Source organism: Megalobrama amblycephala, linkage group LG15, assembly GCF_018812025.1.
Source record: "Megalobrama amblycephala isolate DHTTF-2021 linkage group LG15, ASM1881202v1, whole genome shotgun sequence".
In the NCBI taxonomy this organism is placed as follows: domain Eukaryota; kingdom Metazoa; phylum Chordata; class Actinopteri; order Cypriniformes; family Xenocyprididae; genus Megalobrama; species Megalobrama amblycephala.
The window spans coordinates 5540946-5568335 of NC_063058.1; the positions used below are offsets into that span (position 1 = coordinate 5540946).

General features: G+C 38.0%; 6 protein-coding genes across 6 annotated transcripts in view; 5 read left to right on the plus strand and 1 right to left on the minus strand.

Moving 5' to 3' along the window:
* The window catches only part of bmb (brambleberry), a 130808-nt gene that overhangs the window by 13709 nt on the left and 89709 nt on the right, over positions 1-27390 (minus strand). The gene's annotated exons all lie outside the window — the stretch shown is intronic.
* On the plus strand, positions 4792-5532 carry LOC125246593 (histone H1-like). The gene has a single exon (XM_048157569.1). The coding sequence runs from the start codon at positions 4834-4836 to the stop codon at positions 5452-5454; it is 621 nt and encodes a 206-aa protein (XP_048013526.1). The 5' UTR covers positions 4792-4833; the 3' UTR covers positions 5455-5532.
* LOC125246607 (histone H2A-like) lies at positions 7669-8135 on the plus strand. The gene has a single exon (XM_048157583.1). It carries the CDS (start codon positions 7712-7714, stop codon positions 8096-8098), a length of 387 nt encoding a protein of 128 aa, XP_048013540.1. The 5' UTR covers positions 7669-7711; the 3' UTR covers positions 8099-8135.
* LOC125246604 (histone H3) lies at positions 8727-9248 on the plus strand. Its single transcript, XM_048157582.1, has one exon. It carries the CDS (start codon positions 8786-8788, stop codon positions 9194-9196), a length of 411 nt encoding a protein of 136 aa, XP_048013539.1. The 5' UTR covers positions 8727-8785; the 3' UTR covers positions 9197-9248.
* LOC125246643 (histone H4) lies at positions 10729-11119 on the plus strand. The gene has a single exon (XM_048157621.1). It carries the CDS (start codon positions 10755-10757, stop codon positions 11064-11066), a length of 312 nt encoding a protein of 103 aa, XP_048013578.1. The 5' UTR covers positions 10729-10754; the 3' UTR covers positions 11067-11119.
* On the plus strand, positions 14775-15789 carry LOC125246630 (histone H2B). The gene has a single exon (XM_048157609.1). It carries the CDS (start codon positions 14812-14814, stop codon positions 15184-15186), a length of 375 nt encoding a protein of 124 aa, XP_048013566.1. The 5' UTR covers positions 14775-14811; the 3' UTR covers positions 15187-15789.

Here is a 27390-nt window from a genome sequence, read left to right on the forward strand (position 1 = left end):
TTGGTCAGCGCAGTCGGTGGAGAGCAACTGCGCTCGACTGCAGAATCCGACACGTCCGCCTCCCAGATAGCACACGTACGTCTGCAAGACGTCTGTTAAAGATCACTTCATCTGGAAAGCATCTGCTGTTTACAAACATCTAATAGACGTCTTTAAGATGTCAGTTTTACATACATTCTAAATCATAAACATCTTAAAGACGTCTTCTAAACGTCTATTTGACATCTGACAGGATACGTCCTATAGACGTATTCCAGATGAGCAAACACCCTAAATAATACGTCTTCCAGACGTAAACACGCACATCAAATAGACGTCTCCGAGATGTACGTGTGCTATCAGGGCTCGCACTCGCGAGAGGTTTTTGACACACGTCGGCATGACATCAGAGCAAGGCGGCCCACCCACATTTCTAACCGGCATGCATCTCGCGGTGATCACCGGTGATCGGTTCTGCGCAGAATTTGCTCATCTCAAACAAGCCTAATGTTTTGGCCTAAAAACGCGTGACATCACTTAGAGCACCTTTAAACATTCATCATATGGCGGGCTTTCGCGCTAATCGCGGAGCACATGCTAATCATGTGCTCAACCACACTGAACTCACGACAAGTTTTTGTAAAGTATAAAATAACAGCTTAAAACACACACAACTTGCATTTTTGAAAATATTTTAATTAATTTTCATATGGCTGGACTTGGACATCACATTTGGCCACTACTTGATTGATTTTCCAACTGACCATCAAACCATGTGGCAAAAGCAAGCCACTTTTATGTTGACTGTGGGTTTCCCTGGAGTTGTTGGAGCCGTTGATGAACTCATGACACATCATTGCACTAACTGTAAATGAGGAGACAAATATCAATAGAAAAATATTCCACACCATCAATACTAATTTGTGATAATTTTGCACAATGCAAAGCTATAAAAAAAAAGAAAAAAAAAACATTAAAACGTTTCAGTGTCTTTTTAAATTATTATTTATTATTATTATTATTATTATTATTATTATTATTTTATATATGTGTAATAACATTAAATTATTGGTGCCATGCTGCTGTGACTTCACCCTTGGAGGCTCGCTATCTGGGCCGTATGTATAAAGCAGCTCAGAGTAAAATTTTAGTCTTAAGTGTGTCAAAATTCTAAGAATGGCATAATTTTACTCTTATTCTTAGACTTAAGAGGCGAATGCAATAACATTAAACATCTCATTCTCTAGCGGGCATCAGTGTGCAGTAGTTTACCTGCAAAACTCTCACTTATCTAGCCACTGTTACATATGTAATGAGAGTGGATGTCACAGCTGACGTGAAACAAAATGCTTAACGAAAAATAAAGCGCAGATGATGAACGAACGACAGGGAAGCAAAAAAAAAAATGAACAAAGTACACAAGAGTAAATGCAAACAAGAGTCTCATGTTAATCGCAAACAATTTTGCTTAAACCATCAAAATATGAGGAGAATGTTTTTTTATTTTTATATTATTTAAATGTTTTAAAATATGACATTGACTACAACATTATCAGTTTTTAATATTTAATTGGTTCTCTCTTGTTTTTGCATGTGTTCATAATTTCTTTGTATGACAGCCTGGCCAAAAATGATAGAAATATTTTGAAATTTCATTTCATTATCACATATGAAACAACTGACTCCAAGCACAACATGGTATGCTTACATCTTTTAACACATTTTTTTTTAAATATTTGAATTAAGGTTGAAGATTTCAGTTTTCGTATGGCTAGACATCACATTTGGCCACTATGGCACTTCATTGACTTTCCAACTGACCATCAAACCATGCAGCAAAAGAAAGCCACTTGTTGACTTGTTGTTCCCTGCAGTTGTTGGAGCTGGTGATGAACTCATGACACATCATTGCTCTAACTGTAAATGAGGACACATACAGGTGCTGGTCATATAATTAGAATATCATCAAAAAGTTGATTTATTTCATTAATTCCATTCAAAAAGTGAAACTTGTATATTATATTCATTCATTACACACAGACTGATATATTTCAAATGTTTATTTCTTTTAATTTTGATGATTATAACTGACAACTAATGAAAATCCCAAAATCAGTATCTCAGAAAATTAGAAAATCAGAAAATTCAGTATCTCAGAAAATTATTGTGAAAAGGTTCAATATTGAAGACATCTGGTGCCACACTCTAATCAGCTAATTAACTTAAAACACCTGCAAAGGCCTTTACATGGTCTATCAGTCTAGTTCTGTAGGCTATCATGAGGAAGAATACTGAATTGACAGTTGTCCAAAAGACAACCATTGACACCTTGCACAAGGAGGGCAAGACACAAAAGATCATTGCAAAAGAGTCTGGCTGTTCACAGAGCTCTGTGTCCAAGCACATTAATAGAGAGGCAAAGGGAAGGAAAAGATGTGGTAGAAAAAAAGTGTACAAGCAATAGGGATAACCGCACCCTGGAGAGGATTGTGAAACAAAACCCATTCAAAAATGTGGGGGAGATTCACAAAGAGTGGACTGCAGCTGGAGTCAGTGCTTCAAGAACCACTACGCACAGACATATGCAAGATATGGGTTTCAGCTGTCGCATTCCTTGTGTCAAGCCACTCTCGAACAACAGACAGCGTCAGAAGCGTCTCACCTGGGCTAAAGACAAAAAGGACTGGACTGCTGCTGAGTGATCCAAAGTTATGTTCTCTAATGAAAGTAAATTTTGCATTTCCTTTGGAAATCAGGGTCCCAAGGTCTGGAGGAAGAGAGGAGAGGCACACAATCCACGTTGCTTAAGGTCCAGTGTAATGTTTCCACAGTCAGTGATGGTTTGGGGTGCCATGTCATCTGCTGGTGTTGGTCCACTGTGTTTTCTGAGGTCCAAGGTCAACGCAGCCGTATACCAGGAAGTTTTAGAGCACTTCATGCTTCCTGCTGCTGACCAACTTTATGGAGATTCAGATTTCATTTTCCAAAAGGACTTGGCACCTGCACATAGTGCCAAAGCTACCAGTACCTGGTTTAAGAACCATGGTATCCCTGTTCTTAATTGGCCAGCAAACTTGCCTGACCTTAACCCCATAGAAAATCTATGGGGTATTGTGAAGAGGAAGATGCGATATGCCAGACCCAACAATGCAGAAGAGCTGAAGGCCATTATCAGAGCAACAGCAGTGCAACAGACTGTTCAACTCCATGCCACGCCGCATTGCTGCAGTAATTCAGGCAAAAGGAGCCCCAACTAAGTATTGAGTGCTGTACATGCTCATACTTTTCATGTTCATACTTTTCAGTTGGCCAAGATTTCTAAAAATCCTTTCTTTGTATTGGTCTTGAGTAATATTCTCATTTTCTGAGATACTACATTTGGGATTTTCATTAGTTGTCAGTTATAATCATCAAAATTAAAAGAAATAAACATTTGATATCATAATATATCAGTTTGTGTGTAATGAATGCATATAATATACAAGTTTCAGTTTTTGAATGGAATTAGTGAAATAAATCAACTTTTTGATGATATTCTAATTATATGACCAGCACCTGTATATCAATAGAAAAAAAGATTCCACACCATCAATACTAATTTCTGATAATTTTGCACAATGCAAAGCTATTTTTAAAAATAAATTAAAATATTAAAACATTTCAGTGTCTTTTTAATTGATTTTTCATAATAACATTACATGATTGGTGTTGTGCTGCTGTGACTTCACCCTTCCAGGTTCGCTATTGACTGATTCAGAGATTGAGGGCAGCCATTTTGAGTTGACGTAATTGTAGTCCTTAGTTCACAACACTTAAATCAGCACTTAAGAATCAGTCTTAGACTTTACTAAAAGTTGATTTTAGCTTCTTTATAAAAGAATTTTTTGACACTTAAGTCTAAGCTTAAGACTTTTCTTAAGAGCATTTCTGAGAAGTTTTATACATACGGGCCCAGGGGCTGTGTTCACAAAACATCTTAAGGCTAAAAGTAGCTCCCAACATGTCGATTTAGGAGAAATGCTTAAAATAATGGGCATGTCAGTCCTAAATTTAGGACTCCTAATTTTTTGCTCTTAGTATTTCATAAAGCATTTTCGCACTAAAACTAGCTCCTACATCAGTGAAAAGTAAGGAGTAGCAAAGATGACTCCTAATGAGGATTTACATTTTCATGATGGTGGACATCAGCTTATGAAAATGCATTTAACAAGTTAAAACAGTAATACTTGTTTGATCAAACTTATATATATATATATATATATATATATATATATTGTTATTATTATTATTATTATATGGACAGATCATCTGCTGGTCGAAGGGCCAGACAGGAGAGTGACGTTCGTGTGCTTCAAGCTGCCCAAAACAACAGCTCTATGAAAGCCTCTTCAAGCCCCTCACTAATGCTGATTTCATTAAAGTCGCTTTCAGACTGTTTTCTGAACACACAGCGGACTCGTTCAGGCTTTTATCAACTTTGCCATTAAAATGAGGCATCAAATTTACACGCGGCTTTTCCCCGTGGCCGATGCTCGACTTGGATTTAGTCTGACAGAGGCAAAAGAAACATTTCCTCTCCGCGTATTTTAGTCTCCAGTGAAAGCTCAGAACCTCTGCTCGGTGCTCACTTTGTTTTGACTGTGACAAACTATTTTACCGCTCCAGTTTTGTACCAAATGTAAGAGAAGAAAACACAGTCGCGAGGGGCTCGTGGAGGCGCAGAGACACCGAGCAGGGCGGGTTGAGTCTATAAGGTTCTCATGTTTTATTTAAGAGCGCAGCGGCGCTCGAACGATGTTCATTATTGAAACTTGATAGCATTTGAAAGACTATAGATCCGATCCAAGAGAGAGAATGGCAGAAACCGCTCCAGCCCCGGCTGCTGCCGCCCCGGCCAAAGCGCCCAAGAAGAAGTCAGCTGTGAAAGCCAAGAAAGCAGGTCCAGGCGTCGGTGAGCTTATTGTCAAAGCAGTGTCCGCTTCCAAGGAGAGGAGCGGCGTGTCCCTCGCCGCCCTGAAGAAAGCTATCGCCGCCAGCGGCTACGATGTGGAGAAGAACAACTCCCGCGTCAAGATCGCCATCAAGAGCCTGGTGACTAAAGGCACCCTGGTGCAGGTCAAAGGGACCGGCGCTTCGGGCTCATTCAAGCTCAACAAGCAGAAAGCCGAGACCAAGAAGAAGCCGGCCAAGAAAGCGGCTCCTAAAGCGAAGAAGCCCGCGGCCAAGAAACCCGCTGCTGCCAAGAAGCCCAAGAAAACAGCGGCAAAGAAGCCCACCGCCAAGAAATCGCCCAAGAAGGCCAAGAAACCCGCCGCCACAGCCGCTAAGAAGGCGACGAAGAGCCCCAAGAAGGCAAAGAAACCAGCAGCCGCTAAGAAAGCATCCAAGAGCCCCAAAAAGGCCAAGGCGGCTAAACCTAAGGTGGCAAAGCCTAAAGCCGCCAAGCCTAAAAAGGCAGCGCCCAAAAAGAAATAAAGTCTTTACTGTTTCTTCTCAACGGCTCTTTTAAGAGCCACCCACCAACTCTGAATAAAGAGCAAAACTCTGATGTTAATGATTTGACACGCTATTTTAATAGTTCTGGAAGCAAATTCCTTAAAAAATACAGGAAATATTGATATATTTGTCCTGGGTGTAGTATTTCAATAACTCAAAAGCGGAGGGTTTCTAAAATGTTTAGCGTAATAATAAAATTAATAATAATACAAGGACGTAACATGGCTTTATAAACTTGTTTCAAAAGCATATATATTGACGATGGATACTATATACAGGCAAGCGGGGCAGTCCGGAGTTTTTGCATTAGTGCTTTGTACAAAAGTGGTAAAAAATAATGGTGGCCTTCGTTTATTCTTCCAGCTGTGCATTACTATAATTGTGACGTCACGTGAAAAATGCTTGCTCATAATCGATCCCGCCAGAATGGGGTGGGTTTGGAGGGAAGTTCAATGATTGGTTTAAAGTCTTAACAGAATGTGGACCAATGGACGACTGGCACTGCTGCAACCGGTTTGACCTGCACTCTTAATCTTGGCAAAATAAATTATTTGTAAAGCTTATGTTAAAATGTTGTTTCACCGCTTTAGTTCGACTGACAAAGTTTTATACATGACTGTCCATTATAAATGCCGTAAACTACAATAGAGGTTATTAAAATTAATCTCAATAACGTTAATAAATGATTAACCATTATATATATATATATATATATATATATATATATATATATATATATATATATATATATATACACACACACACACACACAACACACACACACACACACACTTACTTTATATATACGGTGATAGCGAACTGGTTAAAATATAGCAAACTGTACATAAAATATCTAATGCCACTCAGTTAAAGGATTTTAGACCAATAGCTCTTACATCTATTTCAGGTGAATGTATGGAAAGAGTGTTAACAAGGCATATTAGGGCTCATGTTGTTAAAGACTTAGATACTTGGACACGCTACTTTAACCTTAGTGGCTAAACATATTCAGCAGACCGCAAACTATGCTAGAATTGTATTTATATATTTTAGTTCAGCAATTAAGATTTACTTGACCTATATGTCATGAGCCGGGTTTGATTTTCTTTTTGTTTTTTCCATTTCCCTCTGCCTTCATTGCCTATTGGCTTCAGCTGTTTGTCATTACTATCGGCGCTTTGCTTTCACACCTGTAGTACTTCTTCTTTGATTGTCTTGGCTATTTCTCCCTGCTGTTTGCTCGTTTCTTTGTCAAATGATTAACTACCTATTAGTGGCGGTTTCTCTGCTCTCATCCAGACATAACCATTGTTTGTGTGTTCATCCTAGTTTTAGCCTCAGTCCCTGTAGTCGTCTTGTGATCAATCTGTCTGAATCCTCTGTTCCTCAAACCTGGTCTCTTCTAGCTGCCAGGCATAGAACACTCCATCTTTAGTCTGAGGTGCTTCCTGATCTGTAAGCAACCTACTGTGCTCTGTGAGGCCTTCGCCTGTTACAGCTACTAGTTTTGTGTTTCTTTGTTTAACAGCTGCAACGTCCCTGTGTGACGACGCTTGGCAGACTGCCTTTGTTGAGCTTATTTTTCATTGATAATAAATCCTGTTAATCAGCGCCTTCGCTTCTGGGTCTTCTGCTTCACACAACACTATAGGGGTGAATGGTGGCCTTATCTGGTGAATTTTAAATCGTCCACAAAGAGTGCTTGCTAATGGTAAAGTGTCAAAGACAATTATTTTAAACGCAGGGAACTATATTATCACTATTATTTCATTGTACATAAATTAACTTAAAATTTTAGGATGCATAGTTTACTCACATACACTGATGATTTGGCCTTTGTCAGCATTTTGTACAGAGGTGGAACTGAAAGGAATAAATTGTATCATAGTTATATACATTCCCTTCAGAACTCGTGCAAACTGAGTGTGCCCGAGATGAATAAAACTATGGAATTAGTGATTCGTAGAAACAAATGTGAATTCTTTGAACAATTGAAACCCTTGATACTTGATGGATACCAGTCAGTAGTTTAAATAATTTGGAACATTTAAATAGATACAGACAGAAACCGATAGTTTGGAGATGTGTTGGAGGGAAGTTCAATGATTGGCTTGAAATCTTGACAGACTGTCAACCAATGAGTGAATAGAACGTTCGCTTAAAGGCAGTACCGCGAAACTCACTTCTTCTTTCTTTCAGTGTCGTTTGAAGAAACAATTGTTAGCTGTAAGTAAAAATGAGTGGAAGAGGCAAAACCGGAGGCAAAGCAAGAGCCAAGGCTAAGACTCGCTCATCCAGGGCAGGACTGCAGTTCCCCGTCGGCCGTGTTCACAGGCTTCTCCGCAAAGGCAACTACGCCGAGCGCGTCGGTGCTGGTGCTCCTGTTTATCTGGCGGCTGTGCTCGAGTATCTTACCGCTGAGATCCTGGAGTTGGCTGGAAATGCCGCTCGGGACAACAAGAAGACCCGCATCATCCCCCGTCATCTGCAGCTGGCGGTGCGCAACGACGAAGAGTTGAACAAACTTCTGGGCGGAGTGACCATCGCTCAGGGCGGTGTGCTGCCCAACATCCAGGCTGTGCTGCTGCCCAAGAAGACCGAGAAACCCGCCAAATCCAAATAAGCGTACTTGGTCTGTCTCACTGAAACCTAAAGGCTCTTTTAAGAGCCACCCATTTTATCTGATAGAGAGCGCTTTTCTTATAGTGAAATAACACCATAAATCCATTCAGTGGGTTGACTTTACGAAATAATAATAAAATAAAACACTTTTCTTTTTTTTCTTTTTTTTTTTTCTTTTTTTTTAACATTATTTGGATAATTTCTCTGTATGGGCATTTACAAATACAATAGCAGGACTAAGTGTTTTGAACGCGTGATAGTCACATAACTTGTTTGTTTGATAGAGATTGTTTTTTGGGCGGGGGGGCTCGTGTGTTTTGTTTTATTGCTTTTATACAAATGATGTGATTTTGTTCAATTCCTATATATGTACAACCATTAGGAATAAGGTGAATATTTCAGAACAAATAAATAAATCAATGTGAGTATAAAGCCTCTGGGTGTGTTACACTGTTTGATGAGCAAAACGGAGCACAATGAGCGGGTAACCCTCTGCTTGTTTGAAAAGTTGGAGCGCGCAGTCATTGGCTAGCAGTCATAAGCACACGTCACAGATCAGCCAATCACAAGCCTCGGCACCCTCCCGACACTGTGAGCTCATGGCCACTCAATGCCTTAAAAGCAGGCGTGTAATAGAGAACAAACATTTCCAGCGTAAGCAGGACAGAAAGAGAAGAAGACCGTAGCAATGGCAAGAACTAAGCAGACTGCTCGTAAATCCACCGGTGGTAAAGCCCCGAGGAAGCAACTCGCTACCAAAGCCGCCCGTAAGAGCGCTCCGGCCACCGGCGGCGTCAAGAAGCCCCATCGTTACAGGCCCGGGACCGTGGCTCTCCGAGAGATCCGCCGTTATCAGAAGTCCACCGAGCTGCTGATCCGCAAACTGCCCTTCCAGCGGCTGGTCAGAGAAATCGCTCAGGATTTCAAGACGGATCTGCGCTTCCAGAGTTCCGCTGTCATGGCCCTGCAGGAGGCCAGCGAGGCTTATTTGGTCGGTCTGTTTGAGGACACCAACCTGTGCGCCATCCACGCCAAGAGGGTCACCATCATGCCCAAAGACATCCAGCTGGCCCGCCGTATCCGCGGAGAGCGCGCCTAAACCCGCATATCAGCCACATCAAACCCCAAAGGCTCTTTTAAGAGCCACCAAAATTACACTGAACGAGACCATTTCTAATTTTAAGTTTAATGAGTCGAAAGTTGCGTTCCTTTGTTGCATTAATACTAGCTGTCTTTCTCAACATCAAAAATTAACTTTACTATTGCGTAATAACGAAAAAAAAAAAAAACACTGTTTTAATGTCTTGGAGAAATATATATATTTATTATATATTTAAATGAATAACATTTGTACAAATAGTAAATAAGTATGTAATTGCACATCATTATTTTTTCACAATTGTGAGAACATTTTCTTAAAACCTTTGCCAATTTTCTCACATTAAATACAAAACCAAATCTTTTAACTTCATTCACAAAACCCCTATTTCTTCTAGCAAAATCAATCACCTCAAAATCATTTGACCTGTTCTCGAAATCAAACGAAACTTTCAGATCAAATACACATCAGTCAATATATAAAGACTGATGTGTAAAAAAATATAAAAAGATCATTCATTAGACTACATAAACATCATCTTCTAGAGTATCTAGTTACAGAAAAGTGTTGTATACAGTAAACTAAATTTTTAATTATGTAAAAAAAAAGTACAGTAGCAACTAAGGTGATTATATTGTACACCATAATGTAGTCCAAGTATAGTATTGTATTAAATATTTAGTATTAAATGTCTGTATATTCAACTTGCACACTGTAAAAAATACTGTAGTACAAATGCAAAATGCCAAAAGGTAAAACAAAAAACAAAAAAAAAAATGAAAAGAATGTTACAGTGCACTCAAAAAAGTCTGTGTTGGGTCCAGCCAGAGGGCTTTGTCCTCTCTGCCGATCCAGCCTTGAGAACACTCCACACCATCCTCTTCCTCATCCTCATCCTTTTCCTCGTCTTTCTTCCTCTCCCTCTCAGATTGTTTCCATCCATTGCCCGTATCAACATTCAACCTTTTTTTCCGATAATTGGGTCCAGCCATTGAACATTTGGTTCAGAGAATGGACAAACTCTCAGTTGTATACAGTTTTTAACCAGTGACCTTGAACCCAGATTTTTGCCACTTCATTTTATCATCTGGGAAAAAAAAAAAAAAATGTTAGCTACTTTCCAACTATGGTCTGTTTTGAAACTTTTATAGCAAGTTGAAGGGCAGAGAATGGCTTACTATTATGCAGGTGCAAAAGTGAGGCCTACAATGTAAATCACAGAGGCCTGAAATATTCTACAAATATAAATGAATAATCTAAAACATGTATATACTGTCAATCTAGACATTTTATTGTCATTCAGTATCTGATAAGATGATTTTATAACATCTTTGTCAAATTAATCTTGATTTTAATATTAAACAAAGGACAGGCCTCCTTAGATCAGTGTTAGGGTCAAATCACAGTGTTTTGTGCTCGAGCTGTAGTGAGGGGAGGGGCGTGTTGCGCCTTGTGACGCGGTCCTGGTTTCTCTCAGGTCCTGTAAGCAAATGTATAAGGCCTCCTAATAACATTAGTCAGACATTCTTCATCGTGACTTGATAGAGTTGTATTGAACATGTCTGGAAGAGGCAAAGGCGGTAAAGGACTCGGAAAAGGAGGCGCCAAGCGTCACCGTAAAGTTCTGCGCGATAACATCCAGGGAATCACCAAACCCGCCATCCGTCGTCTCGCTCGCCGTGGCGGTGTCAAGCGCATCTCCGGTCTGATCTACGAGGAGACCCGCGGAGTGTTGAAGGTGTTTCTGGAGAACGTCATCCGCGATGCCGTCACCTACACCGAGCACGCCAAGAGAAAGACCGTGACCGCCATGGATGTTGTGTACGCGCTGAAGCGACAGGGACGCACTCTGTACGGCTTCGGAGGATAAACTTATGAAACCAGGAAAAACTACGCCAACCCAACGGCTCTTTTAAGAGCCACCCACTCTATCACATAAAGAGTACAATGAAAATTATTATATGCTTTGTTTTTAGTATCGAGTGTAAACATAACTTATGACTTTATAAGTAATAGTTATGAGGTTGTGTCAGTACCTTTTCACATCGTTCTCTTTAATCGACAAATGATACCTGAAGTGCATCATTTATATATATATATAATGTCATATACTAATGAAAATGGGTATTTTTTTAAAAATGTATGTCTTTATGTTGTTCCTCTAATAAGATATTATTACAGCATACCATATCTTTAGTTGGTGTATGAAGATCTATACTTCAAATTTTTATCTAAACATCAAAATTGTCATATGGTGTGACCTTACTAATATGAAAATATATCTCAGCAAAGTATAAATAATTTATAGATTTACAGATTAAAAATATTTAATGGACACAGAAAGTGTTGATGTCTCTGCATGATTTTTAAGCAAGTTCTGGCCAAATACATTTTGTCCGTTAAAATGGCATCATATGGTGTGATATTAAAATTTATATTTTGAACGGGCAATAATCTGGACATCGTTATGATGAAGAGGTCCACACTCAACCAGTAAGTTGCAGTATCATCTCTGGAGTGGTTTGTAAGGTCATGAGGTGAGTTGTGACTTTTTCATTTTTACTTAAAAAGCTCTGTATCTGATTTGTTCACTAGTTGTCAGAGTTTTGTGTCTTATGATGTGACATTATTTGCATAAAAATAAAACACATTTTTTTTTTTTTTTTTTTTTTTTTTACAAATTATACCTATTAATTCTTAAAAATCATTGCTGCCATGTGGCAATTTACATGCTAAGTATAAGATAGCCGTTTTTAGTTAACCAAGAGATTAGCTTAACTGAGCAAAACGTCATATGGTGTGACACTGTATCCTATGGTGTGACCGTTTTTTCCAAGTCATACCATATGATACATTTGTCACACAATATTACATACACCTTATTTTAATGATAAATAAATAATCAAAACATATTGAAAGAATTTAATGGTGAACATTAAATTACCCATCCAATTAAAGGGTTAGTTTACCCAAAAAATGAAATTTCTGTCATTAATTACTCACCCTCATGTCATTCCACACCCGTAAGACCTTCATTCATCTTCAGAACACAAATTAAGATATTTTTGATGAAATTCGATGGCTCAGTGAGGCCTGCATTGCCAACAATGTCACGGAACCTCTCAAGATCCAGAAAGGTACTCAAAACATATTTAAATCAGTTCATGTGAGTACAGTGGTTTAACCTTAATGTTATGAAGCGACAAGAATACTTTTTGTGTGCCAAAAAAACTAAATAATGACTTTTCAACAATATTTAGTAATGGCCCATTTCAAAACACTGCTTCTGAGCTTTACAAATCGAATCAGTGGTTTGGAGCGCCAAAGTCATATGATTTCAGCAGTTTTGCAGTTTGATATGCGACCTGAATCACTAGTTTGAAACAAAAGATTTGAAGCTTCATGAAGCAGTGTTTTGAATCACTAGATATTGTTGAAAAGTCTTTATTTTGTTATTTTTGTCACACAAAATATTCTCGTCGCTTCATAATATTAAGGTTGAACCACTGTACTCACCTGAAATGTTTTAAATATGTTTTTAGTAGCTTTCTGGGCATTGGAAAATGGAGTGCTATTGCCTCACTGAGCAATTGGATTTCATCAAAAATATCTTAATTTGTGTTCTGAAGATGAACGAAGCTCTTACGGGTGTAGAACAACATGAGGGTGAGTAATTAATGACAATATTTTCATTTTTGGGTGAACTAACCCTTTAATGTATTGCTTTTCAATTGTATACTTAATTTAACATGTTTCACCATGTCTGCCATACTTTGCATATTAAAAGATGCAATTTTTTGTCTGCGTCAGGCATAAATGTCAAGTAAAGAGAGGACACAAAAATACAGGGAAAGACTATGCAAGGAGAGAGGAGGTCCTGAGGGAAAGGAGGAAAAGTAAAGAGATCATACCAGTTCACACAGAACAGACACCTATAGGGAAAGATGAAAGTCTAGGCCACAACCTGCATAGTGTAACTTCAACACAGGATACTATTATTAAGATGGTGAAGCTAAAATGAACGGTTAAAAAAATCTTAATCATTATATATTTTTCATTGACAGCTGAAAGACGAAAACATTTCAGACCATATTAAACTTCAGCCCGTCAATCTGAGATGCTTCAAGAGATGGAGGGGTCAAGTTCGTGATGGCATTCAATTCTTTTTTCTTTTTCTGTATATATTTTATGCTTCTCTCCACATCTCTCTCATTTTCTCATCTCTTGAAGGAGGAAGGAAGTGCACACTGAATGCCTTGAGTTTTCCTCTTTGTTTCTTCTCTCTATAACTTTTCAGCTTCCACTGATGTTTAAAGATCCCATGTGAATCTTTTATTATCCCATGGGTATCCATTTTTACTAATACTATAATAGTCTATGAATTTTCAATCCAAAACATTTGACTAATTGTAAATTGATATATTTTTTTTTTACTGTTTAACAATTATAACACACAAACACTGTTACAACACACACTGTCCTCTAATTTTAACATGTTCATGTTGAAGTTTCTTGACATGAGATTGAGTTTGATTTACTCATATTTCTGAGTTTTATAAATAAAATCTTAAAAGTTTTAAAATGATGATAGTAAGTTTCATGATTTTTAGTCCTATTAATGTTAATTGAATTAACTGAATGATGGATGCATATAAAATACACTTTTTTTTGCTTTGACAGATTGTGGTGTGGTGCAGTTCGTCATATAGTGTGACGCTATATAATTTGGTGTGACAATCAGAATTGTGACAATAAAATTACTTTTTTAGTTATAAATCATAAAAAAGTCAATGGAGCAAAAGAGAAATAGTATCAGCAAAAGTTAGATTTATAACAGGGTTTGTCAGAATTAATCTAAAATATCTGGAAAGGCTGAAGAGAGATGTCTTACTTTGCATGATGATTCAGAAAAATAATACAAAATATATTGGATCTGCACCAAAAAAAAAAATAATAATAATAATCTTAAGATAGTAACAATAAAGGTTTATGGTGAAGTTAGTTACATAGGGAGAGTATATCTCATTTTCATTTCATATAGAATAACTTTTATGTCACATCATATGACAATTTTAGGCACAAATGTAACGAAATTTAAATAGTTGTACATAATTAAAGGCAAGTGAAAATGCAGAAAACATGAACGAAAATGGTATTTAGTTTGCACAAATTGGCTTTTATTTACTATCAATAGTTTCATGAATCAATAGTCCAGAACAAAAACTGCTTTTAAAGGGTGTCTGACCTTTAATGGTCTCTTATTCTCCAAAACTACCTCAATGGGTTTTAAACTCACGCGATGATTTACAATATTTGTCTAGAATCGCTTGTTTTCTCAAACTAATAATAAAAAGAGCGGGAAACGAAACAAAGGACACAGTCAGGGTGTAGTTCAAACATTGAGTGGTTGGCGGCGGCGCATGTGATTGGCCCTCATTCCGCTCGTCATGCTTTGAGTTGTCCAATGAAATACGAGTTTATGGGTTTGGCCTATTAAAAGAAGCAATCAGATAGTTCCTGTATCTCTTTGAAAATTAGCATAGGGAGGCGAATAAATGCCTCTGTGTCGCTTCTGACTCCACTTTGGTTTGTGAAGTTTGTGTTCAAAAAGCATCATGCCTGAACCAGCAAAGTCCGCGCCTAAGAAGGGCTCCAAGAAGGCCGTCACGAAGACCGCCGGTAAGGGAGGAAAGAAGCGCAAGAGGTCCAGGAAGGAGAGTTATGCTATCTACGTCTACAAAGTCCTGAAGCAGGTTCATCCTGACACCGGCATCTCTTCCAAGGCGATGGGCATCATGAACTCTTTCGTCAACGACATCTTCGAGCGCATCGCCGGTGAGTCGTCTCGTCTCGCTCACTACAACAAGCGCTCCACCATCACTTCTAGAGAGATCCAGACCGCCGTGCGTCTGCTGCTGCCCGGAGAGCTGGCCAAACACGCCGTGTCCGAGGGCACCAAGGCCGTCACCAAGTACACCAGCTCCAAGTAGAGATTCAACCGAGACTCTCAGCGACCCAAAGGCTCTTTTAAGAGCCACTCATCTTCTCGTTAAAGAGCTTCTGTTGTAAACTAAGTATGTTAAGTATAAGAAGGTCGATATGGAAATCGTTGGATTTTCTCTTTGATGGTAATTTGATCCGTGTCTCATCCAAAGCTGGTTTTCGTTATTCAGCGATCTCCAAAAATTGCATGTTTAGTTATTACAGTGTTATTGAGATAACTTAAGATATTTAAGTGTAACTAATCACATTTTCTCAAGTTATTTTTTGGGTAAAAGATCATCAAAGTTAATTATTTTTTATTTTTTTTCCCCCTCCACAGTGCTGGACAAGTTATTTTAAATGCACATGTTAAATCTTGATTTTAGTTATCAAATATTAACTTCCAAATCATGTACTTTTTTTTTTTTTTGCTGTTAAAGCACTTCAAATCTTGAGTTCATTGGTAACTGTTATTCTGAGAAATCTACATATTAATGGAAATCAAGTTTATGTGTTTACAGAGCATGTGATAAGGGCCATTACTGTAGACAGGAGCTTTTGGGCCTAGATAAGTCAACTACTTATTCATTTTAATAGGCTGTGCTAAAAACATTTTAGTGAAATTTATTTGCCAGGAGGGTGTTTTTACAATAAAGTCTTATAAATCTTTCAATCTTTGGATTTACTATTGTCCTTTGTCCTCTGTCCTCTGCTCACAACAACTTTTAAGTGTTACTGTGCGACCGATGCTGCTGCTGCTGCTGTTGTTGTTGTCAGATTGTTTATGAATTGCTTTCTCCTAATTGTGTTGTAGAGATCCCTTACCAAACTATAGGGGAGACTGGTGGCAACTGTAACAAATTTTGGTCATGTCGTCATTACTCAAAAACCTTTTGAAATATTTGGATACAATTTTTATGCCAGTAACTTGTATTTGTGTTCTACTTGTTAACAGTCGCCAAATGTTTTTACAAGCAACGTTAGAGTCACAATATTGATTGAAACTTTAAAAGTCAAATGTTACATCTGCCCCCTCATGTAGTGGGGGTGATTATAACAGCATATGGAGGCAATTGTAACAACACATACCTTCATATAAATACCAATGACCACAATAAACTCCAGAGAATATGAATATAGTTATCTAGAATGATTAATTAACTGCCCATGCTGTTTTTCTTGGTCTTAACCTAGACATGCTGTGAACAGAGGCCTACTCAGAAAATGGATCCCCAGATTGAGAGGCAAAAACATAATAATTTAAGTTTTCTTAAATTATTGGAAAAAATAATCTATTTTGATGTCCTTACTAAGCTGGACACTGTTTTGATGGTGTCAGGGGCAACTGTAATGCAGTTACAATTGCGCCTGACTGTTCCATCCCGTGACAAGCTGCTAGCTAAAAACAACAAAGCTAATGTTTGACAAACATATCAAATATCATTAAAACATCATGGTCATTAAAACAAGATAGATTTAAATTCACAGACATTAATGTTTAAGACAGTATGAGGAAAATACTGCATATATATATGGCATGCAGAGAGGGATCTCCACAGAGCACATGCAAAATGAGTTTCATGGTTCTGTCTCATTTCTGATTGGTGTAATTTGAGATGTTACAATTGCCCCCGGTCTCCCCTACTCAGTGAGAATTCATAGTCCTTTATATCGATCTGTATTTCATTCTTCATTTCTACATGTGATCATGAGGTTTGTTTCTTTAATGAATTATTCATTATTTCTGAAGCTGTAAGGTTAGGAGAACAGTACTTTTTATTTGTGCAATATTGTTTTCTCCTATTTATGTTTAGTTAGGGAGCTAGGGCAGATTGTTGTATTTTATTTGTAATTTTCTTTGTCAATTAAGTTAGCATTTTCGAAACCCTTAGTTAGTTCCCCTTTTGTTTGTTGTTTTGGCCTGAACCCCCTTCCGAAGGTATGCTTCTGTTACGTTTGTTTTGCAAACAAGAAAATAAAGAAAAGCCTTACGAGTCTAAAAAACTTTGTGGCTATTGTGAGCTGGGACAAGAGAGGAGGAATTGTCGTAACTTTAAGTCCCTTATTATTTCAGTTTTATCTGCCATAGTCTTGTCAGTCATCTCGCCTTACTCTCATCACGTGATCATTGAACTCTGATTCCTGCTGCACTCTGTGCAACTCTGCAGCTCGTGCTGGATGAGCAGAGCAGACATTTATAGTTTACAACTGAACTGACCATTATTCAAATTGAATAATATTCAAAACGACAAAGGAGGGGGTGTAATGCAATGTAAACGTAGCGGTGGCATATTTTAATGCTAATTTCACCCTCATGCTCCATCATGGTGATATCACGAGACAGCTTTTCATCTCTAAAAAAAATAAATAAATCTTGTCACATTTTAATGTTGCGAGATCTCGTCACACCCCTAGTGCAGGAACGTTATTCTAACCTTAAATTTTTAAAAACATTTAAATGTGGAATTTTTAACCCCTTCAGACCTGAATTATATTACACTGAGCTTTGAAAGAAAGAATTCTTCTCTGAAAGAAAGAATAACGTTTATCCACATACTGCCTTATAAGAACAGTTACAGTTACATTTATATTATTAGGGCCCGAGCACCGATGGTGTGAGGACCCTATTGTAATTGCTCAGCCAATTATTATTCTTCTCCAAAATGAATCGCATTTTTGAGGGCCTAAACGTTCTCAAAAACTCATGAAACTTTGCACACGCGTCAGAAGTGGTGAAAATTTACATCTGATATGGGTTTCAGAATTAGGTGTGGCAAAATGGCTCGATAGCGCCACCTACAAAATTTCAATTAAGCGCCCTTCGCGCTACGTTTCACGTACAGTTATGAAATTCGGTAGACAGATGTAAGAGCCCAATACCTACAAAAAAGCCCCATGGTGCAAAGTTTGTAAACCCAACAGGAAGTGAGATATTTTGAATTTTCTCTACAAAATTTTGGCAGTTTTTGCCATTTCCACATGTTGTATTTTAACGAACTCCTCCTAGAGCTTTAATCAGATCAACATCATATTTGGTCAGTCTAATCTAAAGGCCTTTGAGACGTTAAATTTTGAAGATCTAGAGTTTTCACTGAAGGGCGTGTCCGTGGAGGCCTGACAAAGGTCGATGTTTCGCCATGAAACAGGAAGTTGTTGTAACTCGGGCATACAATGTCTGATCTGCTCCAAACTTCACATGTTTTATTAGAGTCCTGGCCTGAAGACATCTATATGGCAATATTCACTATGCCTCGTTTCCACTGAGCGGTACGGTTCGGTTCTCAGGCTTGAGTTTCCACCGCAAACAGTACCCTTACTTGTTAGGCGTGGTGTAGCCGGAAAATAGTGATCGATGTCATTCTCGCGCGAAGAAGAAAACGATATAGTAAACAACAATGGAGGACATACTACATCAAATCTTGCTCTTGCTTATCGGCTTGAGGCTGTCTGTCACAAGAAGTAGACGAGCTTTGCTTGCTGCACGCCAACATTTGGCGTTTCAGAATACCAAGATCGCAAAGTTCAGATGTCCATGCAGCAGCACCTACCAGCAAGCGGAGGAGAAAACCCGCGTAATTTAAAAACTATTTTACTGTGTCATGAAATAGTTTTAAAAGTTTTTCAGGCGAGAATGTTGTTGTTTAAATCTCAAATTTGTGGTTAATTTATAAAGATAGCGCCTATTTGAAAATTTGATCTGACGTTGTCGGAGTTGTGAGATCCAGGCGATCACCGGGCGCTCGGTGCTCATGTACCCAGCCGAGAGCAGCTGTACCTCGGCTAGTCCTTCTGACATTCGCCGCTGGCTCTGATGTCTCTGTAGTGGACCGGTTAAAAACAAGATATCATTCATCTTGTGTATAACGGGCAATCTTTGGTCTCATTAATTTATAATTTGTTCCCGGGCAAATCGTTTTGGCTGAGGGGAAAGTGAAGTTTTATAACTTTATATATTTATTTAACTTTACCGTTGTAGTGCGCTGTACGTTTGACTGAATTGTTTGCTTGTCTTTATTTCTTATTGCTTCTCATATTTTATTTATAATAGTTATTATTGATAATTAAAACTGACGTTTAACAAAAAGAGAAGGTTGTTTTTGTCTTCTTTCATTTTATTATAGGCTACATACAGTGAAGATAATCAGAGTACATGCACATATTGCCTGAACCACACATTAATAGGTTTCATATTTTTTAAATAAAAACGAAAAGAGGCAGGGTTGTGTTTTATATTTTGTTTTGTTATATAGCCTACATGAAGTGAAGATAATTAATGCACGCCTTGCCTGAACAACATTTGTGTGGCGCCTCTTGTGTTGTCATTCCCCTTGTAGCACGCGCAAGTGACGATTCTCTGTCAACCAATCAACGTTCTGCAGAGTGTAGCTCCACCCTTTTGGTACGGTACTGTTGTGCTTGGTACCCCAACAAAAGGGTCCCAAAAAAGTGGTACGGTATGGTTCGGAATTAGGGTACCATTCACAACCTTTGACAATGGAAACGGCAAAAATTGCGTACAGTACCGTACCGAACCGAACCGTACCGCTCAGTGGAAACGAGCCATTACAGTCATAGCGCCACCTGTGGGTAACAGGAAATGACGTTTTACACTGTGATTAACTCCTCATAGAGATTTAACCAGAAGCACATCATATATGGCCAGTCTAATCTTAAGGCCTTTGAGATGTTAAATTGCAAAGATCTTGAGTTTTCGATTAAGGGCGTGTCCGTGGTGACCGACAAAGTCTGATGTTTCGCCATGTAAGGTGAATCACTTTTTTGAGGGCCGAAACATACTCGAAAACTCATGAAACTTTGCAGATGCATCAGAAGTGGTGATATGGGTTTCAGAATTAAGTGTGGCAAAATGGCTCGATAGTGCCACCTAAAAATTTCAACGAAGTGCCCCTGACACTACGTTTCACGTACAGGTATGCAATTTGGTACACACATCTAACAGCCCAATACCTACAAATACCTTGGAGTGAAATCTGAAAAGTAACAGGAAGTCAGATATTTAGAATTTTCTTTGCAAAATTTGTGCAGTTTTTGCCATTTCCAGACGTTGTACTTTAATGAACTCCTCCTAGAGCTTTAATCAGATCAACATCATATTTGGTCAGTCTAATCTAAAGGCCTTTATGACGTTAAATTGCGAAGATTTAGAGTTTTCGCTGAAGGGCGTGTCCGTGGCAGCCTGCCAAAGTTCGATGTTTCGCCATGAAACAGGAAGTTGTTGTAACTCATGTTTTACACTGTGATTAACTCCTCATAGACATTTAATAATAACAACATCATATATGGTCAGTCTAATCTTAAGGCCTTAGCGACATTTAATTGCAAAGATCTTGAGTTTTCGTTGAAGGGCGTGTCCGTGGTGGCCTGACAAATTCTGATGTTTTGCCATGAATGATGAAGCTGTTGTAACTCAAGCATAAAATGTCCGATCTGCTCCAAACTTCACATGTGTGATAAGAGTCCTGGCCTAAAGACATCTATATGTCAATATTTCGTTAGTCATAGCGCCACCTGCTGACAACAGGAAATGGTATGCTTTACACTTTAGTTCACTTTCAGAAAAACATTTTAATATGCCATGATGTACCAAACATACTAGAAATATGTTAAATCATGAAACACTTGGCTAAGTGCTAATGTATGCGATTAAAGCCAAGAAACAGGAAGTTCTAGTAACTCAGGCATACAATGTACGATCTGCTCCAAACTTCACATGTTTGATAATAGTCCTGGCCTGAGGACATCTACATGGCAATATTCGGTTACGGTCAAAGCGCCACCTGTTGGCAGCAGGAAGTGTGGCACATTGAAATGACTTGGCTATATTTCTCCTGTATTTACTCGCTTGCATCCATGTCACCCACTGTTCACTGTTTTCCTGATGCCAACGGGTGGCGGTTAGCCCAGGTGCGAGGGCCCTTTCATCACTGCTTGCAGCTTTCATTTTTATTGTTACTTATAAGTCATGCATTTGCTTTTTCAATGTGCATGCTCATAATCCATTACACTGATTTATAAATATTAATTAGTTTTCGTATGGTTACATTTATAAAGAGGCAACCTGCATCACTATAATGTTATTATAGTTACAATGACTTTTTAGTAATTCAGATTTATTTCTGTCAAATAAGTGAATGTACTGTTATTAATACCCGTTTTGTGTTTTTATAAATACTTATTGTGAGTGATAATACAGTTACTAACCACTATAAATTCATCACTGATGGCTTTAAGTGAAAACATAGGATTCAGTTTTCCTAAACATTATACATTATGCATTCTGACTTATTTACACTGTTAAAGAGTTGCATTCTCATTATAAACATGGCCAAAGTTTCAAACCATGAGTTGGATGAATGATGCCAAATACACTACTTCCTTGTATGGGCACTTCTCCTTGATAAGTGTGCGAACACATCATACAGAGCGAGAGGACACCCATCAACATGTATTTAAGACACATTTGTTGTGGCCAAAAAGCCAAGAAAAATTGTGCTCAGGTGGTATTGGTTATATTTTGATTATAATAATCATCATATAATGCTTGGTTCACGTAACTTTTCCAGTGTCTAATTCATTATCATTTTTTTTTTGTTTTTTTTTTAAATAAATGTAATCTTATATTGCCAACACCTTGATGCTACAGCTTAAGATCAAGCAGTGCAAAGCAAACCATAAAGAAGGATTTTTAAAATCATCATTTACTAAATGTTTGATCTATGACGTCATTTAGATAAACAGAGACATCAAAAATCAGCATATGACTGCGAACAATGGTGACAATCAACAAAAAAGATAAAAGATCAGCTCTGAACATCATAAAACACACTACTAAAAGTCAACACAAAACAACAGCAAAAATAAAGGCAAACAGTAAGAATTAAAGAAAATAACCAGGCAATTCAGCAACATAATTTATTCATGTCGCAATGCATGCTGGGAGTCATGGACGATTTTTGCAACCGGCATGCATTGCAGCATGAAGCTTTTGATTGTTACCATTGTTGAGATTCATACGCCAATTGTTGATGTCTGTGTGACTCTGAATGATTCAGTAATTCAAAACGTTTTGCGCACAAACTGTTTTAAAAATCCTTCATATTATCCGGTTGTCACAACACTGATGGATCTCATGCTGGAGAATCACAGGGACACCATAATCAAAACTATAAAACAATCTAGTTTAGACTCTGATGAGATCAATGAATCTGGCCATTAGATGATTTTGACCATTAATAAATTAGCTAATCCCATCTGATTACATTTTATTTTGGCTTTTGTCACCACAACAAATGTGTTTTAAAGAGACGGTTACTGCAGCCAAAGAAAAAACAATGTTCACAAATCAAGGGTCAAGAGCCCAGCTAAAGTAAATACTGATCTCCAGTATGGTAACATCAAACAAAACAATAAAACAACATCTCAACCTCTAGAATTTCTGTAGACGTCTAGTCAAGTCATCTTCGTATTGCACTTTTCAAAATACAGATTGTTTCAAAGCAGCTTCACAGTGATAAAAAAATGACATTATTGGACAGATATTGTTTTGGCTTTACAGCAGCTCTAGGAAAAAGTTATTATTGAGCTAAAGTATGTTTTTGATTGAATCACTTCCATTGTAAAAATCATAAATTATTAACTTATGGGCCGCTTAAATGACACCCTTTTAACTGAAAACAGAAAACTTTTAATGTGTTATTGCTGTTCATTTACTTGTTTAGTTTAGTCTATAGGTATGTGCGTTTAAATGTGTATGTGTATGAGAGAAATAAAACCAATCTGGTTTGTAATAAGTGAAGCTGGTAATGCTGTTTGTGGAGTTGTACAATTAGATCTTGAGAGATTTGATGTCTTCTTTTATATTCAGGTGATTCTATCTTTTTCTGCTCTTGCTTCTTTTTCATTCATTGATTCTGCTTGTTAACTTGACATGAATTCAGACACTGATGAACACCTGCTGTTAAGTCAAGTCACCTTTATTTATATAGCGCTTTTTACAATGCAGATTGTGTCAAACCAGCTTTACATTGATAACTGGTATATAATTTTGGCTGCACAGCACCTCTTAAAGAATATTGTCAATGCAGGCAGATCAAAGCACTGCTGAATATCAAATGTCAAGTCAAATGTCAAGTGTCCCCAACTAAGCAAGCCAAAGGCGACAGTGGCAAGGAACCCAAAGTCCAACAGGTGACATCAGGTGGCAAACAGGTGGCAAATAGACTTCAGTGTTAAAATGGAAAGAAAAAAAAAATGGGAGAAACCAGGATTAGTCTGGGAGCCAGTTCTCCTCTGACGAACAGTGCTTTGTTACGATTCAGGTTGCTATCATAAGTCCGATAGGATTGCAACATTCAAAGTATTTATTCCAGTTCAATCCAGTTGAGGATCGTATTCATCACGCCGGTATGGATGGTTTGTTGAGGAGCTGTGCCACTGGTTGTCGTGTCGATGAGGCCTTCACAATGGATGATCTAGTTGACTCAATCTCTGCTGATACTTCAGGGCTGCGTTGTGGTCGTGTCAAGGCGCCGGTCCTCGGTCTCACCTGGATACTGGCCGGATCTGGTTGACTACGGTAAACTTCGGGATAAACAGAAAGACTAATATTAGCGTAGATGCCATTCTTCTTCTGATGTGACGAGTACATCTGGTGTTATAGGAAGTGTTCCCGGTTCCAGCTGACCTAATTTATGCAGCCTAATAATCCTTTAACGAATTTAAAAATATAAATTGATAATGTGTTATGTGTATGCCAGGTTAAAGAGATGCGTTTTTAGTCTAGATTTAAACTGACAGAGTGTGTCTGCATCCTGAACAATGCTAGGAAGATTGTTCCAGAGTTTGGGTGCCAAACAAGAGAAGGATCTACCGCCTGCAGTTGATTTTGATATTCTAGGTATTATCAGCTGGGCTGAATTCTGAGATCACAATAGACGTGAAGGTCTATAATGTAAGAGCTTGCTCAGGTACTGGGGAGCTAAACCATTTAGTGCTTTGTAAGTAATTAGCAAGATTTTAAAATCTATACAATGTTTAACAGGAAGCCAATGCAGTGTTGACAGAACTGGGCTAATATGGTCATACTTCCTAGTTCTAGTAAGAACTCTAGCTGCTGCATTTTGGACGAGCTGTAGTTTATTTATCAAGCGAGCGGAACAACCACCCAGTAGAGTGTTACAGTAATCTAGCCTTGAGGTCATGAACGCATGAACTAACTGTTCTGCATTTTTCATTGAGAGCATATGTCGTAGTTTAGATATATTTTTAAGATGGAAGAATGTGGTTTTACAGATGCTAGTAACATGGCCTTCAAATGAAAAATTGGTATCAAAAAGCACACCCAGGTTCCTAACTGACGACGAAGACTTCAAGTGTTAGACAGTATTCTAGGTTATTACGTGAAGAAGTTTTTGGTCCAAAAATTAGAATCTCTGTTTTTTTCTGAATTTAGTAGTAGGAAATTACTGGTCATCCAATTTTGTGAATTGGTAAGTTTCGTCAGGGTGCAAAGAAATATAGAGCTGAGTATCATTAGCATAACAATGAAAACTAATGCCATGCTTCCTAATGATATCTCCCAAGGGTAGCATGTACAGAGTGAAAGCAACGGTCCTATACTGAGCCTTGCGGTACTCCATTTTGAACTTGTGATCGATATGACCTCTCTTCGTTTACTACTACAAACTGATAACAATCAGATAAGTATGATTTGAAACATGACAATGCAATTCCACTAATGCCAACATAATTTCTGAGTGTATATGAAAGAATTTTGTGATCAATAGTGTCAAATGCAGCACTAAGATCCAGTAACACTAATAGAGAGATACAACCACGATCTGATGATAAGAGCAAATCATTAGTAACTCTAATGAGAGCAGTCTCAGTACTATGGTACAGTCTAAATCCTGACTGGAAATCCTCACATATACTATTTCTTTCTAAAAAGGAACATAGTTGTGATGATACTGCCTTCTCTAGTATTTTTGACAGAAAAGTGAGATTTGAGATTGGCCTGTAATTGACTAATTCTCTGGGATCAAGTTGTGTTTTTTTTTTTTTTAATAAGAGGTTTAATAATAGCCAGCTTAAATTTTTTTGGTACGTATCCTAGTGATAAAGATGAATTGACGATATTAAGAAGAGGAGCTATGTCCTCTGGAAGCATCTCTTTCAATAGCTTAGTCGATATAGGGTCTAACATACATGTTGTTGATTTTGATGATTTAAGAGGTTTAGACAATTCTTCTTCTACTAAAGCAGTAAATGAATTGAATTTTTCCTGAGGGACACTACAATGCACTGTCTGACACGATACTGTAGTAGACGGTTGCATGGTTATAATTTTTTCTCTAATATTATCAATCTTGCAAGTAAAGAAGTTCAAATCATTACTGCTGTGCTCTTTTGAAACATCAGAAGCTGAAGCTTTATTTCTTGTTAATTTAGACACTGTATCAAATAAATACCTAGGGTTGTGCTTATTTTATTCGAAAAGTTTTGAAAAATAGGCAGATCTAGTAGTATTTAAGGCATTTCTGTTCTCAATCATTCTCTCTCTCCATGAAATGCGAAAAACTTCTAGTTTTGTTTTCTTCCAGCTGTGCTCAATTTTTCTGTCTGCTACCTTTAGGGCCCAAGTGTGCTCATTGTACCATGGCATTGGATTAATTTCCTTAATCTTTTTTAAACGCAAAGGAGCAACTGAGTCTAATGAATTTACGCATGTGTTTTCATTCACTCTGTCAAGTGGACTATATTAGTGAACTAATTTAGGAAATAGTGAATGAGGGTAAAGGGTGTGATTTGGAACACCACCTCTGAGTGTCTTTGAGCGCTGTTAATTCATGGTGTATTGCTGTCAAATGTTACCCAGAATGCATTGTTTTCTACAGTATATTACTGTTTTAATGGAAAACAGCATGTTACTGTCAAAATTTGGCCATTTTTTACAGCATTTTTTTACAGTGTATGATGTAGGCTGTTGAATGTAATGACATTTATGAAATTTTACTGAATCTTTAAAAAATAGTTTGATTTACCCTGAGCCTTGAGCTTTTAATCTTAAAACAATGATTTAACTGTAATGTGCTGTGCTGTTAACATGGTGGGTTGCCCACAGTAAACTCTCATGTTGGCCCCACAGTGAAAATCTTATGTGGGCCCTGTACGAGATAACCCACCGGTTTACCGGTTTTCTGTGGGCAAACCCTCATGGGTGCCCGAATGGGCAAAACTGCTATGGGCCCCGTGTAGGCTAACTCACATGGGGCCCCAAAGGGTTTGCCCTTGCCCAGACTGTCCCACAGAAAACCAACACTGGCATGTTTGCTGGACCTCACATATCCTGTCGGACCTTTTTCTCTGTCTTCACATTATAACTGTTCAGTCACAACTGAAATTCACTCAAAATAAAAATGTAACTGGCAAATATAAAATAATTCGGGACCGACCGAGCATATCACGGACCAACATCTCACACTTATGATAACGGTCGTATTTTCAAACTTAGAAAGGTGCAAACAGTTTCATTGGCCAGTTTCCTGAATGACAGTCAGATTCACCAATCATAACCAAGGGAGTAAGATAAAACAACCAATAGCATTTTTTCAGCGTGGAAATATAGTTAATTACTATGAAATTCTGGCTCGTAAAAAGCATTCACATCCTTGTAGAGATCGTAATTACAGGTTGTAAGCTGGGAGTTTTCTGAAAGCTCCCACGTGTTCCACGTGACTGCTGTACCACCTTTTAGGCGTTGATAGTGGTGCCATAGAAATGCATAATTCCCAGTCTGAGGACGTGAACAGCTCCGAATACATTGTCACGTGTGGTCATCTCAAGATTCCGGTAAATTTGAGGAGGCGTGAACGCAGCATTAGTTGTAACCTGTTAATTCATCAAATGGTGTTTTCATGCAGTGTATGGTTTCATAGTCAAAATATTGTTAAATAGTAATAAAATAATAATGATCATAATAATTTAAAAGGAAGAAAATTCCATTGTATTTAACGTTGATATATAAGTGTTTTTGTTAACCTTTTTTCAACCATTTAACACTACAAGTTGCATCAACGCTGTTTCACCGTTAAAAAAATAGCGGTTTGGAGTGCCAAAGTCACGTGATTTCAGCAGTCTTTTTCCATTCTTCAAGAATGAGCTCTTTTAGAGACTGAATGCTGGATGGAGAG